A 19,144-nucleotide genomic window follows, 5' to 3' on the forward strand; every position below is an offset into this window, starting at 1 on the left:
TCTAAATAAATCAATACATTCAACACTACTGGATTAACTCCAGCACAGAGACAACGGAGTTATCGGGACACAGCGTTGCGAATCAAAAACATTATAGAAGATCATCGAAGTATTGGAAGTCCTGACTTCAATGACACCTTCAATTGTCGGCAGGGAATCCTCTCACAATTTTATAATCTTATTACAATATAGATGTTGGCGGTGATTAGCGGTTATCATTTTGAGCATTTATAACTATTTTTCATAATATCATCACAGATAATAATATTTAATATAGGTACTATAATCTTTTATATTATGGTCTCTGGTATTTTTCGTTATACGTTTCCAGTTTTCACATAATTGAGGTCCAAGTTTTCAGTATTTTCACGCGTATTTATGATCTGGAATAGCGAGGTAACCCGGTATCCTCGCCGTTAGTATGCCACTGATTGCGGACCGGGGTTAAATACATTATAGATATCCATATAAAATATCAACAAGATTGTGGATAATAAAAAATAGATATACAAATTGCCAAGTCCCCAGGAATAATATTTTTTAAATACAACTGCAATACCTTAACTATAAAAAAAGGTTAGGTATAAAATCGAAATATCCCATAAAAAATTGACTCTTCTAAAAATAGATAATTTTGATTTTAAATTTTTTTAAACTTGGGGTTTCAGCAAGAATTACACATTAGGAACTTTGTATTACATCATGGCTTCGCTCAGAAAAAGGTAGCTCATATAAACAAAAATATGGCCGGACCAAACAATGAATATTCGGAAAACGGACATGGATATAAAATTTCAAGATCACACATGTAACAAATTTTAAATTATCACAGTTAATTATTTATTTTTTTAAATTTAATCTTACAACTATACAATACTTACAAATGTATAAATAATATTTATAATAACATATTATATTATATATCTTATTCTATATTCACGTTAAAACCCATATGTCAAAACTAAATTGTGGGGGCGCAGGTCAACAACATTTTACGAGTACCTATGATTGTGGACTGCATGAGGGTGACGGATGGACTGGTTAGGGTTGTCTAATCGCTGACTACAAATACAAGTCACAGCTCAGAACAGTTTTTAATGTGAATAGAGTGGGTAGGTATGCGTACAGTACACATAAATATATATATGTATATAATTAAAGTTAATTATTATTTTGTACAATTTAAGTTTTCATCACAATAATTCAAGAGTACAATTTATCTGAAAACATTTTAAAAAACAAAGTATTTAATGTACATAAGAAATATGTTACTGGCCAAATCTGTTTTCAAGTTAAATTACTTTGTTCAAAACGCATTATGATCAATCAGTTTAGACTAGAATAATCTAATTTTTCCTTAAACAGTAAAACCTGTTGTAACAGACACAATTATAAGGTCTGGGCAAAAAAATTTGTATGACTAGACATCTTTCTATAACATACACTGTACATCTCTCTATCTTTTGATAGTCCTATGAGAATCCCTTATAGGCAGATTTCAGTATATTAAGTTTTATGCTTCATAACAGGCGACAGGCCTATAATATATGTCCTAATAGGTTATTAAATAATAATAAAAGATAAATAAAGCTTTGATATTACTTATTAATGATTATCATTTGTTATAACAATGAACACAATTTTATTTAATGTAAAATGTAAATTATTAGCATAATTGAACTTTAATATTAGGACAAACTAGATCAGGTTAGTGTTAACTGGTTGAATTATTTTAGTTCAGACCAAACTAATTTATCCTGACTTTTGGTTTAGACAGTAACATTATTCAATACACAATATGTAATACAGTAATACAGTCAATTGTTAAATCAAATTAATTAGGAGTACACAGTACAGTTATTTTTTAATGTAATATATAATAAATTTCTTCATCCATTTTCCTATGATTTAAGCCCTTTTTACAGGATAATAGTCATAGTACTTATCTACCATAGGTACAATCTAGTTTTAAATTGTGTATAGCTAGTGTTCTTGCACTAGTACCTGATCAGTTGTTACTTTTGTTTATATGCATTTAATTTATTAAAATCAAAAAACAAATATTTTAAACCAAATTAATAAATAATGATACAATTTATGTATTCTGATTGGCTGCAAATATTAGTATATTATTTAATAGTGCTAAAAATAAGACATGCTGACGAGTTCTATTAAAAAAAATTGTTCACTAGCTGGAATGATGCCTCCTTTAAAAGTTTTATCAATAAAAATTGTTGTAATTCATACAGACCTAAAAACTAGTTTACTATCTATCACACTAGGGAAAGTACAATAACTAAAACCATGTAAAACGGACTTTTTAAAAACAAAACCGGTTTTCAAAATTTAATATGATTAGGTATAGTAAATTTAGTTAGTTATTAAAAATATTGAAATTAGTTCAATTTTTAATGAACAAGCACAATTCATAATTTAAAATTATAGCAGAATATACAATTTATTGATATTTGATGATATATTTTTATTTATTATAATTGATTGTTTAAAATTTCAAAATGTTCATCTTCAAATGCTTAGCACAATTCAATTTGATAGTCCCACTAAATCTTTGTAATTAAACTAATAAGTTGTAAGGAATATAACACTTTTTTAAACACATTACTATCTCATGAAGCTCTTGTTAAGTGCAGAGTATACAGTATTTTTAGAATCTCAGAAAACAAAAATATGTTGACATGAAGTCAGGTGATTAAGCTGGCCAATTTTTTTATCTTTTCTTCTAATTAATTTTTTGAGAAATAATTGTTCACTCTACAGTACCTTTAAGTGTACAAGCATAATGCCCCAGATCTTCACCTTGGATGAAGTATGCTAATTAATAATTAAAATTAACCTAATTTTAACATTATGTAAATGATCTTGAATTATAAGCCAGATTTTTATCAATTTTATCAAATATCAATAAGTATGTTATTTTATAAAATAACTATTTTTCTAATGCTTAAATTCAAAAATGTTTGACATTTTATAGTATGATAAATGGATAAATGAATAAATACAATATTACATTAAAATAAACTGCTCGGCATCATGTGATGTTACAAACTTGATTTACTGTCTTTCTAATAAATTAACGCACTATATTTTATAGATTTAAAGAAATGCTTTAGGCATGAAATTTAATGAACAAACAATGTTTTAGTAAAATAAATTTTAAAAGTTGACTATGCTATAATTACAGTTATAATTAATATTTTTTACGGTAGTAGTAATTTCTAGATTTGGATTTATAATTTTCATTACTTTTATAACTTTTGTAAACTTTGTAATCTTTAAAATCTTCGTAGTCCTCGTAGTCTCTGTAAGTTGGTACTAATCTGAAAAATAATTTAATATAATGCATTAGAAAAACTAACCCATCAACTTTTTCTGGATCATTAAATATTATTATGGTAAATCAAACATGAATATGTTTTGAGTAGTTTGTAAATATTTAAAATAAAAAGAAATAGATAAACATTATTTTTTAACTTTGTCATAATTCTATAATCAGGTTAAGAGTTATTAGATATTAGCCAACATTTTACATTAGTATCTACATCAAGTGACAAAACTGAGGGCTCAATGATAAAGCCACTACCAATCATCACAAAGAGTTGACATAATAAGATAAATCTGTGGGTACAAAAGTGATTAGATTATTGAACTATTTTTAATCTGAATGGAGTATAGTGACTCATTATCTCAATTAGCTTTTCTCTAATGTAAAACATTTAATTGTACATAGAATATGTTATGTGGGATAAAATCATGAACAATTATATCTTATTCCATTGAAAAACTGTTCAATGTAAAAAAAAATATATTCATAATGATCAACAAAATTTTAAGATTATTTGTTTGACATTATACTTAAAATCTATAAATATTGTTATTACTTTTTTTTCTTAGATTTCTTTATATGTCTTGGACTTTTACTTCTCTGCTTAATTTCCAAAGGTGTTCTGCTTCTATTCCTTTTATTGAATGGCTTTCTATAAGATGAATTAATATAATTAACACAACATTTATGTTTATGCGCGTATACAGTGCCGGATTTACCTCTTCAGCCGCCCTAGGCTATTAGGAAAATGCCGCCTCAAAATCATACAATCATTTTTTTAAAACCAATATGAGATTGATATAAGTGTTATTTTAGTGCACAATTAAAAACTTATAAAATCAAGTACTCAAGAAACAGGAGATTTAATTTTAAAATACAAATACAAAAGTCAAGATATACAGTGATTACTTTAAAAAAACTTTCTTCGTGCCTTTTGTTGGGCGAATGTGTCGATTAGATCGTCGAAATTTAGCGCTGTCAATATTTCAGCCTCAATGTTGAGAAGCATCAAACTATTTAAACGTGTTTCTAATGTCGCCGACCTTAAACAATTTTCTATACGTTTTAAGCATGAAAAGCTACGCTCGGCACTGCAGTTTCATCAAGTATCGTGCCGCGTCCGTATACAATGTATACATGCAATAATCGTTATCGTAAGTTGACGACGACGGTCGACGACAAACAAAAATTGAAAAACAAAATAATTCCCAGAATAATAATAACGTTCAATTCCAATAAAATACTAAAAATAGTACGTTTGATAAGAGACGTCGGATCTATATGTCCCAACAGTCGACGTGGCCAGGAAAGCGCTAATAAAAGAGTAAAATAATTTTTTGTCTGTTTATAGAGATGAAAAAAAAGAAAAAATTTGCCGCCCCTAAATTTTGCCGCCCTAGGCTATAGCCTAGTTAGCCTAATAGTAAATCCGGCACTGCGCGTATATGTTATATATTTAAGAGTTTGGGAGTAAATACTTACTTATTTGGGGTGGTTGAACTATTATTTCCTGGGACAGCAGTAGTTATTCCATTACTAGGATTAGGCATCACTAATTCAGTTCGTACAACTGGATGAACAATGGCTTCTTTAGCTTTCTCCTTAGCATTATCATATTCTTTCTTTGATTCTTCTACTCGTTTTTCTAAATCTTCTGTGATAGCCTAAAAAATACCATCAAACAAATATTGTTATACTGAACACACAAACTATGATTCTTTACTCACTTTTGGTCTAAGATAAAGTTTGAGTATTTTACGACAGATGTCCTGGATATCTGTTTCACTCGAATTAAATAAAGAGTACCATGCTGGACTTTTTGGCAAAGGTATTTGTAATTTCCTAGCCGATAGATATATACAAGCGCAAGCAATAGTTTCTGGATCAAATTGAACAAATACATCGGTTTGTAATGAATCATTCATATAGTTCCAGGACATCTGCATTATTGACTGATGTTTCTCAAATCCAAGTGCCTGTAGGTACATTACAATGAGTTTATGCGGGTGTTTAACATGCACGCAAAAGCCAAGCTCCTTGAGCACGCGTCGTTCCGCTTTTATTACCTGGGTCTTTTTCTGTACATAATTTTGATCAAGTACCAATGGCGTAATCAATCTGCAAAAGTGGAGGGGCATTTTTGGACAAGTGATCACACGGCAATACCATGGTAAAATTTTTAAATAATTAATAGTATGATCAACCACAACTGACTACATTTATTATTTGTTTTAAGTTTTAATTGTTGTAGAAAAATACATAACTATTTTAATTTATAAAATTATATATACTCAAATAAAATGTTTCATTTTTATTTTTTTTATAAATAGTTAACAGCTTTTTTTAAATTTAATATTCTTGTTGAAATTCTGAAATAATAATTTTTAAAAATACCCAATTTTTTAAAAATCTAAACTTATATATACCTAACATAATTTATTATATTATTATTTAACTAAAGTAGTTGCCGTTTATTGGACTTGTGGTTAATTGACTTATTGTCTATTAAACTCAAATAGACTAGACATACTTACATACTTATTATAACAAAAATAATTATAATACATTATTAGATAAACTGTAAGTATGCTATAATTATCAAATATAAAAGACAGATTTTTCACCAAAAAAATTAACTAATTAAATTATAATTTCTAATATTATTACATTTAGATCTAATAATGTATATATTATCTACTAAACACAATATAAAATTCATTGAAAAATAATTAACTTTATAGAAAGTATGAATAAAGATTGTTTCATATTTAAGTCAAGTGAAATTTAATATTTAAATGCCATAATCCAAAATACATTTAGATTTAATATCATTAAACATAATAATTATCAGACCCTCAGGGAATTTAAATATTTTAAATTTTTCCTGTTATTAAGTTTATTAATCCTTGAATCTATTCCACCAGCATTTTAAAGTTTACCAATTTAAATAGTTTGGTTTGTTCATATTTCAGTAACTGTATATTAAATTATTAACATTCACCTTAAAACAAAAATATGAAAAAAAATTCACTTCAGCTTCAGATTTTATCTAAATTGTTTTTAATGTCTACAAATAGAGGTTAGGTACCTTATGAGATGTAGAATAACCTTCAAATGGTGCATGACACATTCAAACATCTTTGGCTATCTTGAATCCCATTGCAGAAACAACAGTTATCATTTGTCTGTGAAATTCTTTGTATGCTTAATACAAAACTTTTACAATTAAGTAAAATCACTCAATAGAGCACATAATATAATATGCACATTGGATTTATACTATACCTGTCTTTTTGATAAATACATAAATATTTATATATATATAATGTATATACTTATATGTACATTTTGACAAACCCTAACAATTTTTTTTGGAGAAAACCTCTTAGCTTATTTTTGGCTAAATCATGTAACAATATAATTTTTAAAGGGTCCACCAACAATGTTCTTGACGTGACGACCATTGATTTCAATATGAATCCACCACATTCGCTTTCCTCTCCACAATTCAAACCGAGGGTAACTCACCCGGCGGTTAGCTGTGGAAAGTATCTGCGAAAACGCAAGTTATAAAATAAATTTGAGCATAACATTTGCACTTGGATTAATATTAACAACCATTGACATAGTTGCATTTAACAATATACAAATATATATTAAATAAGTACAAGTGCGGCAAAACAAGTAGTGCAGCTTTGAAAGTATATTTAAAAAAAATATGCATCTTATAGAAATGAGCTTTATTTAATCTTTAACAATAAATCACGCCATTTTATGTATTAAATTTTAAAAATGACATCCGCTAGATCAAATTGGCTGCTGGCAGCAATATATTGATGAAGGTGATTTCTTTTTTCTTTTTGCAGTGTTTTCAGCCACATTTTGATTGGTAAAGCATTTGTGATTTTTTCTTTTTGGACTACACCTGAAGGAAAAAGTTTTTAAAAGTAGGCCTCACACTTTGGAAGAACTCAAACAGTGAATTTGGGAGGAAATCAGCGCTAAACCAGTTGAAATGTATAAAAATGCAGCCAAAAACTTCAGAAATCGCCTTCATCAATGTATTGCTGTTGCGGTCATTATCTTTCTGATGTCATTTTTAAACATAATCCATAAAACGGCATGATATACTGAAGAAAATTAATTAAACTTCATTTCTATAAGTTGCGTTCTTTTTTTAAAATAGACTTTCAAATCTGCACTACTTGTTTTCCCGCACCGTGTACAAAATAAATAAATTTTTGTGTACTCTACAGTTATCACATTAAATCAACACATTGTAGCTTTTAAGTAATTTTAATTTAAGTAATTATACCAGTACAAGGTGATTCATTAACCCATCTTTTGTTTTAAATTTTAATTCATTCAATTCTGAATAATGGGATTTTGCCATTACAAAGTGTTATTCTTACACTGATGGATTTAAAATTTAAATATTAATTTAATTTATATAGTTTCTAGGTTATTAATTTTTATGCATTAAGGGTAAATGTCCGTGATAATAGATATAGAAGATATGGGACCATAATAATTTTAATACTATTGTAAGTAGTTACTAACTTAAACATTTTAAAATTTGTAAAAATTTTCCTAGTGGCTAGTTTAATAAGATGTAGAATAAATATTACATCTATTTTGTGTTTTACATAAAACCATTATTAAGGACTTATGTCTTAAATAGTCAACAGTTAAACAGGGGACTGATACCAATTAATAACTAAGAAACTATTCATTTTATATTTTGATATAGATGCGTAACATTAAAAATAAATAATTATTTGTTAAAATTGTATAATATATTATACTAGATTATAGTTTGTAAGTATACTTGATAAATGTCAAAAATCAGAACCTGAATAAATAAAAATTAAATGATAAAATTAGGGTTAGCATGAATGACTTGTACTTGTTATATACATCAACTATAATAATAACAGAACAAAACAAATATCAACATTTACTAGAAATAAAAGTAATAATTTAACCTTTTTTTAAACATGATGATGAATATCTAAAATTTTTGAAGTTCATGAAAACCAGATTGTTCAATACTTGTTTTTTTTTACTAGTATTCAGTAATATTATTCAGAAATTTAAAATGAATTATTTCAAAAGATATATTGTTTTTCTTATAAAATGATTTTTACTAATATAAGTTTATTTTGCAATTATTCATAGTTATAAAGATATTAGAATATTTAAGAACTATACATTATGCGACTATTGTAAGATATCTAAAGGTATTTAAGATCTAAGTAACTAAAAGAATTCTAACTTAATACTGGAAAAGAGAAATCAAATTAGATTTTAAGACTTAAAATGTGTTTGTCTTAGTGTTTAACTTCTTAAGTAGTTATGGATATTCATTCTATCAATCAATCTTCTATAAAATGATGAAAGTTCACACATGAACATTCTCGAATTCTGCAAGATCTAGGTAATGGATACTGAATTGTTGAAATTAAGCTAAAATTAAATTTTAAAAGGCAATAAGTATTAAATAGAGCATTAACTGGAATTAACATTAAATGAAGCAAAGACAATAAAATCATATATATTGATAAATTAACTTTTGTATCTTATAGGTATACATATTTAAACTGGATTTAACCTTAGTATATACTCAAGTTTCTAAAATAGTTTGTTATTAAGTTTATACCTGGATTAAAATATATGTGTCGCAAGTACAGTGACAAAACAAAGAGTTCTTGAGAAGTTTTGATTTTTTTTTTATACTTAGTCTAACTAATAATTATAGTAAGCAAATATTAATATTAATACTAATAGTACTTATATTTAAAATCGAAACATAATTATGTTCTGGATTAAAATAATCTCGTAATGGGAACATCTAGTTAGAATAATTTAACCCTAGATAACATGCATCATAAACATCAGATTTCACAAACATGGTGTTTTTGACCGTGGATTAAAATATTTCAATTAAAACTCAATAAATTTAAATAATAATAATTTATAGAGTACATATGTAGATTAAAACAAATCAAACTATATATTATTGTCAATTGTTTTACAAAATATATTTTAATTTCAATGATAATTTTTATCAATCGGTAATTGAGAAACAATTAAAAAGAAAAATCACGATAGAGTTTTTCTATCTAAGCTCGTGAATATAATACAATTTAAATTATTTATAAACATCATAGTATAATCTTTTAAACTGTGTTATAATGGTTAATGAATTTTGAATGTTTCTATATTATAAACTACAGGAAATTTCATCATATGATGTTGGAAGTTGTAACTAATTGGTAATTATAGTTAATCATATAACAGTGAAAACTCATGAGGTACTAATTAATTAAAGCTGATATTTTGAAAATTAATGAATAAAAACTAGAAGCTAAACATTTTATACAGTGAAGTGTGTACTTTAGGGTTAAATAAATACTTTTGATACCTAACGATTTAAAGTAAAAAACAAAATGTAAGATTTACATATGAAAACCATGAAGATTACAGAGAGAATCTAGTCTTTGTGATAGAAACATACTCTAACAGTTTAGTCAGTTGTGATTAAAAATATTTAAATATGACTCAAATAAAAAATATAATAATATTGAAAATAAAACCACCTAAACTTACTTTTGATTTAATACTTGACGAATGTGATGATAAACATTAATAACATCACGAATACGTCGTGGTGATTCTTCAACTTTAGAAGCTAAGCATGTGCATGCCATTGCAGTTATTTCCATTGGGTGACGAACAAAAGATTTTGTGTAATAAAATCGCTGAAACAACACTTGTCCAGTTGCCATTGCAACCTGAAAAATAAAAATCATATTATATATAATGTAGATGACCATAGGTTTTTAATGAGTGGGATTTGGTGTGTTTGCAGCTGGGGTTTAAATACCTAAAATATTTTTGGCAATATTGTCGCAATTCAGATAAAAAATTTTTATTTTGATATTAAAAATATTTTTTTTTCCTGGTTAGAACCAACAGCAGAGGAGGATCTGTTTGCACAATACTACTCCTCTGCTGCCATCGTTAGAATAACGTTGATATTAAAAATATTTAGCACTTTCACCTTGAAAATATTCAAAACCTTTTAAAATGAACAATATTCTTATACCACATGGGTAAATATATGGAGATTTAAGCACGCATACCTATACATTGTTACATATTATATAAGTTTCCATCTACCATTACAAGAAGTAGGTATATGTAGATTATATGTAGATATGATGAAAACAATTAACTTAAAGTTTCACCTGGGGTAGTTTGAGTAAGATGCCAGCGGTTTGAATCCACTCACAACCGACAATCCTAAGATCGACTTCGGTCTCGAAATCTAACCCGTCGATCATCGACGGTGTAAACATGAGCTTTTCCTTAGACAACAATACGTTGCTAAGCGTCAAGAGGACTTTGGTCGGTTGTTTCAATATAGTATGATGGTCGTTGGTAGTGTCCGTACATGTCATCGTCGTAGTTGCTGCTTCCATTTTGCACATCACCCACGGCGTCGTCAAAAGTTGTGATTTCGTAGTTGACGATCAACACGGTGTGTAGCAAAGTAAACAAACTATAATTTATATAATTATACAATATACAAACGAATAACGTCTGATCTGGCTGTGGCCAACGGATACCGATTATTATTTATTACGCACAATTATACAGTGCATGTTAAAATCATTAACTTCTAGTTATTTTGTATTTTTGTCATGGTACTGTGTAGTGTGTACACAACGGCAGACGGCAGCAGATAGGTCGATCTATAGTAATAATGTAGTCAAGGAAAGAAAAATAAACTTAAGTAGAATTTAATACGTGGTTTAAACTTCAATACCAGCTGCTATATAGGACAGGTGTATTGTATACAATTGTGATACTATCAATATCAAGGTTAATAACAATAATATTATGTGCATTTATCTGATTATAGTATTATTACCAAGCTCTGGCCATGGCTTCTCAAACGACTCAAACCAAAAACCTCATGGTAAAAATATTATAGCTTTATCTTTTATTTCCCAAATTCTGAACGAGTTGCGCATGACGTAATGTATATTGGATCCACTCTTCTTAGGCTTGGTTGTGTTTGAAAATTAATTTGATTTTGTTATATTTTCAATAAAAAATAAGTTTGCTAAGTCATCAAAACTAGCCATTTTGTAGACCTGTATGAAATTATATTTTTTTAAATTTTATTACCTAGATATTGAAAAAAAAAATTATAAAAATAATGAAACTTGGACCCGTAGTGATAAAGACGAGATATGAATAAAAAAATTTACATGGTTTATAGTTTCATGCAGATTTTACTATTGTCGCATTCGACAACTGAATGGTGAGTGATTAGAAATTAGACCCATACTTTTAGAAGGCGCTTGACTTTTTAAACGCTAATCAGTCATATGAAATTCAAGAATAGTAAACATCGAATCTCATTCGACAACGTTTAATATTGTCGTGGGTATACGACTAATAAATAGCGTCGACGCGTCGTTCAAAAATCGACCCCTAGGCCTCTTCGGTTTTGGGCCATAGACATATTATATGTAATTTTAATAATTATATAAGCATAGGGCTTACAGGTCATAATAACTCATAAGCGTATTTAAAGTTTAACGTATATGATTATTTAATATCATTAATATATATAAATACGTATAATATCGTATAGATCTGAGTGTAGACACTGTAGACAGTGTATAGCATAGGCGTGTCCAGGCCTTCATGGCTGGGGAGGCAATTTATAAAATTTAAATTTTTACTTTGTAGTAATATTATTATTACTATTATTATAATTATTATTATATTATAATAAATTACTTCATTCACAATAGTATCATCAAATTAATAATAATAATAAAATTATACAATAATAATTATTATTATATAGTTATTGACATCGCGCGTTATATCATAAGCGCAATTTCAATAAAAAAAAAAAGCGGGTAAGTCGTGGATGTCATCGCTCTATTGTTTAGTAGGTTACAAGTGGGTTACTGTAATGGATGGAATTAAAAATGAATCCAATGATATTATATCATTGTATGCGGAAAACGATTCTGAGCGAAGACGGTTTATCTGTCTAGAATATTGTTTATAGAAAAAGGTATATGAGTGTAAGAAAGAACATGAGGTTTTGTTCTGTTGAATGTCGAGTGTGGACTGTATATTTTTGTATGAAAAAAGTGAAACAGTATGACATCTAATCAAAAAAATGAGCGCGTACTAGCTACTATAAAATATAACCATAACCTTAAAATTATATAGTTAATAAAACTGATATAAAGTACATGATAAGATATGATAATAAGTAATAACAAAGTTTTATCAAACACCGCCCACCTTGAGCAATAGTCTCAAAACAATAACATAATATGAAACATATAAATGAGCTTAAAAAAAATTAACAAAACATAATACTTTATATAATACATGTTACATAATATTTAATAGAAATGTAGGAACTCAATGTTCAATAGGAAGTTTGACTAGTTTTGTAATAGGACGTATGAGTTCAGTTTTTGAGGTGCGTATGCGTACAACTCGTACATGATTGTCCGCAGGATCGGGAAACACTTCGACTACACGCGCCATGGGCCATTGAGTAGAAGGTGTTCCAGTGTCACGTAGTATGACTATATCGCCTACAGCCAAATCATCTTGAGGTTTGCGCCATTTGGATCGTTGTTGTAGATTATTCAGATAAGTATTTGACCACTGTTTCCAATAAGTCTGGGTGATTCTTTGTAAAATGTTCCAGCGCTTTCGATGGTTGACAATAGGCCCGATGTCGTCTTCAGGAACAGCTAACAGTGGACGTCCAATAATGAAGTGGCCGGGTGTCAATACAGTACCGTCAACAAGTGCACACAAAGGTCGACTATTCAATATAGCTTCTATTTGACAACATACTGTATTGAGTTCTTCAAAGGTAAATACAATGTTTCCCATGTTTTTATAGAGGATGACTTTAGTACTTTTTATATTGGCCTCCCATAAACCACCATGATGTGGGGATGCTGGTGGGTTGAAATGCCAATTTATGTTATTAGAAACACAATGTGTAGTTATTGATTTTTGAAATTCATTATTGGAAAGACAGTTATACAGAACCTTTAATTTATTATTTGCACCCACAAAGTTAGTACCGTTGTCAGAATAGATGTCAGATGGACACCCACGACGACTAACAAAGCGTTTGAGAGTGGCAATAAATCCCTCCGTAGTTAGGTCACTCACCACTTCCAGGTGTATTGATTTTGTTGTCATACACACAAATAGTGCGATGTATGACTTTGTAACTGTGCGTGTACGTACTCCAACAGGTTTGGTTGTTATTGGCCCAGCAAAGTCAACTCCAACTCGAGCGAAAACAGGAGCCATGGTAACACGAGCTGCCGGGAGATCAGCCATGATTTGTTGACACAGTTCCTTTTGAGAACGTACACATGGTATACAGTCATGTATGACTTTCTTGATGGTGCTGCGACAGTGAATCAACCAATATTTTTGTCGAATCACTGACATAGTTACTTCGAGACTAGAATGTAAGTAATATAAGTGAACATGTTTTATAATTAAATATACATATGGATGATTTTTAGGTAACAAAATCGGATACTTCTGACCATAAGATATGTTAGCATGCCGAAGTCTTCCACCAACGCGCAGCAAACCTTCATTATCAATGAAAGGATCAAGACTAGCTAACACACTATTTGTCGCAACTGGTTTGGATGACTTGATTCGTTTCATTTCATCGCTAAATGCATAGTGTTGTGCAATACGGATCCAGAAAAGTACTCCTTGTTTATATTCTGGCACAGTAATATGTCCTGACAGCCGCTTTGGTGTTTTGCAATTGTAACAAAACCGATAGATGTAAGCAGCTATGCGGTTGAGGCGTTCATAATTTGAGCATTTCATCAATAGGTCTTGCCCTATTGGATCAATATTGCCCAACAGTGATACAGTGATAGTAGGTAAATGTTTTAACTCTTCAGTTGCATCTGAAACCGTTTTAGTTTTTGAATTGACATTTGGCCACTTATCCTTTTCAGACAGCCAGCTGGGTCCATGCCACCACAAATGGTCATTTACGAGTTGATCACCAGAAGCTCCTCTGGATGCCAGGTCAGCAGGGTTGTCTGCAGAACGTACATGTCGCCATTCAGCTCTCGGAACTAATGACTGTATTTGACTCACTCGGTTGGATACAAAAGTGGTCCATTTGTTGGCGTCACTTTGTATCCACTGTAATGTGACTGTGGAGTCTGTCCACATTGTTATTGTATCAATTTTTAATTGGAATGATTCCATCAATGAGTGCATCAGTTGTGCTAATAATGTAGCACCACATAATTCCAGTCTAGGTATGGTAATCCTTTTTAATGGTGCAACCCTTGTTTTTGACACCAGTAAATGTCCAGTGTTATTTGAAACGATATAGATAGCAGCTGCATATGCACGTTCAGAGCTGTCGGAGAATCCATGTAAGAAGCAACCTTGTTGGCAATCTAAGACGTTACCAACATGGCGTGGGATTTCAAAATGTTGTAAATGGTTATATGATGTCCGATGAGCGATCCAATGTTCAAGTAGTTGGTTAGGCACAGGATCATCCCACTCGGTACCAGTCTGCCACAATTGTTGCATGAGTATCTTGGCGACGATTATAAGTGGCGCAAGCCATCCACATGGGTCATAAGTGCGTGCAATTTCACTTAATAATTCGCGTTTAGTGATGCGTTCCAAACATGGTAGAGGTTCTACTTTAAATGAAAAGGTATCTCTTATAGTGTTCCATGAAACTCCCAACACAGACACACTGTTTTGCTCGGGCATTGAGATCTGCAACGATTGGTGTTCAGCTGGAATATTTTCTAAAAGGGTTGGTGTATTGCTGGCCCACTTTCTCAAATCAAACCCACCTTGATGAAGAAGGTCAATCAACTGCTGTATTTGGGCTTTAGCATCATTGATGTCGTTACATCCTGACATGACTTCATCAACGTAGAAGTCATTCTTAAGTATTGTGGATCCTTCTGGATAATTCACTTGTTCATCAACAGCTAGTTGAGCTAGTGTACGGAGAGCATGATACGGAGAAGTTATTAAACCATAGGTGACAGTTTTCAATTTGAACTGTTCTATTGGTTCTGATGGGTGATTTCGCCACACAATGCCTTGATAACACTGATCATTGGAGTGTATATTTATTTGTCGAAACATCTGACGTATGTCAGCAGTGTAAACATATCTGTGCATTCGAAATCTAGTGATAATTCTTACAATGTCTCTTTGTAGCTTAGGACCTCGATGTAACATGTCGTTTAATGATTTTCCATTACAGATGAGAGCAGATCCATCGAATACAACTCTCAATTTGGTAGTGACGCTTGAGGGACGTGAAACATGATGATGAGGTAGAAAGATGACCGGACTGTCTTCAGTGGGTTGCACAGGTTCCATGTGATTTTGTCGAAGATAGTCAATCATGAACTCACGATACTGGTTGTACACCGACGGATTTCGAATAAGAGACCTCTCCACCTGAGCTAATCTTCGTACAGCAATGTCATATGAACTGTTCATAGAATGTGGAGTCTCCTTAAACGGCAATCGAACAACATAACGTCCATTTTCGTTGCGTTTAAATGTTTTAAGAAAGTGCTCTTCACAGAGTTGATCTTCCTTTGACATAATTGTCACTCTAGGCACTTCTTCTATATTCCAGAAATTTTCAATTTGTTTCTCAAGTTGCTGATACGTGGTACAACATGTAATAACATTTGTAGTAATATTTGCGAGATCATCTTTTATTATTTTGTTACTGCAACCCGCCACGATCCAACCAAACCTTGAATTCTGTAATGTAGGAGTACCCTTTGGTCCAACATGTTTGCCATCTTGAAGAATATCATAAAAGAATTCAGCTCCTATGAGCATGTCAATTTTTCCTGGTAAATGGAATGTAGGGTCGGCCAATTGTATGCCTTGTAAATGATGCCAGTTTGATGTGTCCAGTTTGTCGACAGGTAAGTTAACAGTAATACGTGGTGTTACCAAGCCAGTGATTTGATACTGCTTGTGGTTTAAGCGGGACGTCACTGTGCACTCGGCCATCTCGGTAACAGTCGTCTCTGCTGAAGAGATACCGTTGACAATCACACGTGTTTTTGTTCTGTTAATACCTAGGTCTGTTATCAAAGACGATGTGACAAAATGTGATTGTGATCCAGAATCTAGTAGTGCTCGGCATAACACTGTTCGACCATTCTTGCCACTCACATGTACTAATACTGTTGATAATATGACATTCTGAGACGTGGTAGGGTGTGCCGCTCCTAGATGAGATGTTGTACTTAGAAATCCATGCTCCTTTTCCTGATCACTTGTAGTATTTTCACCCTCTGGTGTATTGACCCTTTTTATGTCCAAATGTAATAGTGTATGGTGTTTTAAACCACAGTTTTTACAAGTCTTTTCATTTGTGCACTGATTCGCACCATGTGTTGTGCGCAAACAATTAAAACATATTTTTGCCTTTTTTGCTAAATTCAATCTTTCACTGGGTTTCGACTTCATAAACGTATTGCACTTGTAAATGATGTGGTTCTGTGTACATATTGAACACTGATTGTTGGTTTGACTATCAGTAGCCAAATGCGCTGTAGTTCTAACGAACTGTTTTGTCTTACCAGCATTGATAACATTACTTACAGTGCTTGGTTTGTATTGTAACATATTCAAGGCTTGTAATCGATTCTCAATAAATCTCTTAAGTTTTGTCCATGTAGGTATTTCAGGATAAGACGCAGACTCGATTTCCCAACATCTTCTTACTTCTGTAGGCAAACGTGTCGCAACGATGCCGATGATGATAGCATCCCACTTGTCTACTGGTTGTTGTAGTACTGATAGTGCTCTTAAATGTTTGTTTGTGCTGTCAAGTAATGACTTTAGGCCCACGGCGGTTTCCGTTTGATGAACGGTTTGTGTCAGTAGTTGTTGAACATGGCTCTGTACAATTAGGCGTTCGTTGTCGTACCTATTTAGTAAGAGTGTCCACGCTTCTAGGTAATTGTCCCCAATAGTTGCCATTGATTCGATGATTTGAGCTGCTGCACCTTTCAGGCTCGACTTGAGGTAGTACATCTTACGTGTGTTGTCGATAGAGGAGTTAGAATGGATGATGGAGATAAATTGGTCTTTAAATGGATACCAATCATCGAAATCCCCTTCAAATGTAGGTATATTAATCGGTGGCAGTCTAAGTGTATTGTTAGAGTTTTCACTTTTTTCAGACACGCTTGTCGCAGCTGTCCGTTCATGTAACCGACCTGTTAATTTACCCTTAGCTTTAACATAGTAGTCACTGACCGTTTCTAAATCCTCTATGAGCTTGTCGATCTCCTCGTCGTTGGCTTCCACTATTTTCAAATCGTAGGCTTCGTTGTACTTACTGAAAGCATCTTCCAGTAAGTTCAACTGAAGTTGAGCTTCCTCATCTGTATAGCGATTAACCACGTCTTCGGTCAGCTTCTCTCGTTTTTTCAGAATGAGTTTGCCTTTGTTTTTGAGCGTCTTAAGATCCATTGTGAATGTATATTACCACGATGCGAATGTGTTATAGGCGAAGGAAACGATAACTACGCGAGCGTAACTACACGTACGGAACTAAACATTTCGAGCGCCGCATATAAATTTACTTGTGTAATTCTGCAGGTATCGAAAGCACTTGTGTACGAGTCGATGCGAATGGATGTAAAAACTGATGGATCCGGTTCGAAGGACCATTAATGTTTATAGAAAAAGGTATATGAGTGTAAGAAAGAACATGAGGTTTTGTTCTGTTGAATGTCGAGTGTGGACTGTATATTTTTGTATGAAAAAAGTGAAACAGTATGACATCTAATCAAAAAAATGAGCGCGTACTAGCTACTATAAAATATAACCATAACCTTAAAATTATATAGTTAATAAAACTGATATAAAGTACATGATAAGATATGATAATAAGTAATAACAAAGTTTTATCAAACAAATATATTATAGATTATTAAAAATTTTCAAATCTTAGATTTAAAAAGAAAAACTTTTATGAATTTCTATCTAAGATAATTTGAACATTGCCGTAATTTTAAAGTATTTAGTCAAAACTTGAACTTTAAATGCTTATAAAAAAAAATACTGCCTATGTATTTTTAATATTTTTTAACTGCTATTGTGACAATGTGTTAGAAGCCTTGCATTAAATTTTCAAGCTTTTCTATCGAACACATACATTTTTATCGATATTTATAGAAAAAAAAACTAAAAAAGTTGAAAAATTAAAATGTCAGCAAACAGCTCAAAACAAATCTAAATATTTTGAAAATTTTATCAAATATATAAAATGACTATATAAACATTCAGTGAAAATTTTAAGTATCTGCGGTCATTTGATTTAGAGTTACACCAAAATAAAGAAATCGCTAAAAGTGAAAATCCAATGTTGTAAAAATTTAAATTTCAAATGCTCATAAAAATTTAATTTGAATTTCCGGTGGAATTTTTATTTGTGATAAAGATAGAAAAACTTGTAAGGAATCTTGTATTAAATTTTTAAATCTTAGATTTAAGAAGAAATTTTTTTATGCATTTCTAGCTTAAAATAATTTGCGAATTTTTGTGATTTTTACGTATGTTGTCAAAATTCAAACTTTGAATTCTTATAAAAAAAATTGTGACTGTATATTTATTTTATTTTAAAAATCGAAGCATTTTTACTGCCCCAAAACGTGATGACAGACACAAAAAAAA

At 30.8% G+C, this 19,144-nt stretch overlaps 2 protein-coding genes across 2 annotated transcripts; both read right to left on the reverse strand.

Moving 5' to 3' along the window:
* Positions 1-816: 816 nt before the first annotated feature.
* On the reverse strand, positions 817-11,559 carry LOC107162372 (cyclin-L1-like). The gene is made up of 7 exons (XM_015509241.2): positions 10,996-11,559; positions 10,594-10,907; positions 9,953-10,137; positions 5,071-5,461; positions 4,826-5,007; positions 3,900-3,995; positions 817-3,338 (listed from the first exon to the last, which is right to left on the reverse strand). Exons 2-7 carry the CDS (start codon positions 10,834-10,836, stop codon positions 3,209-3,211), a joined length of 1,227 nt encoding a protein of 408 aa, XP_015364727.2. The 5' UTR covers positions 10,837-10,907; positions 10,996-11,559; the 3' UTR covers positions 817-3,208.
* A 1,246-nt stretch (positions 11,560-12,805) lies between these two features.
* Positions 12,806-17,938, reverse strand: LOC149057740 (uncharacterized). The gene has a single exon (XM_089223482.1). It carries the CDS (start codon positions 17,936-17,938, stop codon positions 12,806-12,808), a length of 5,133 nt encoding a protein of 1,710 aa, XP_089079608.1.
* Between the last annotated feature and the right edge of the window lie 1,206 nt (positions 17,939-19,144).

Source organism: Diuraphis noxia, unplaced genomic scaffold, assembly GCF_037042655.1.
Source record: "Diuraphis noxia isolate RWA-SAM2 unplaced genomic scaffold, SU_Dnox_SAM2 contig0003, whole genome shotgun sequence".
NCBI lineage: Eukaryota > Metazoa > Arthropoda > Insecta > Hemiptera > Aphididae > Diuraphis > Diuraphis noxia.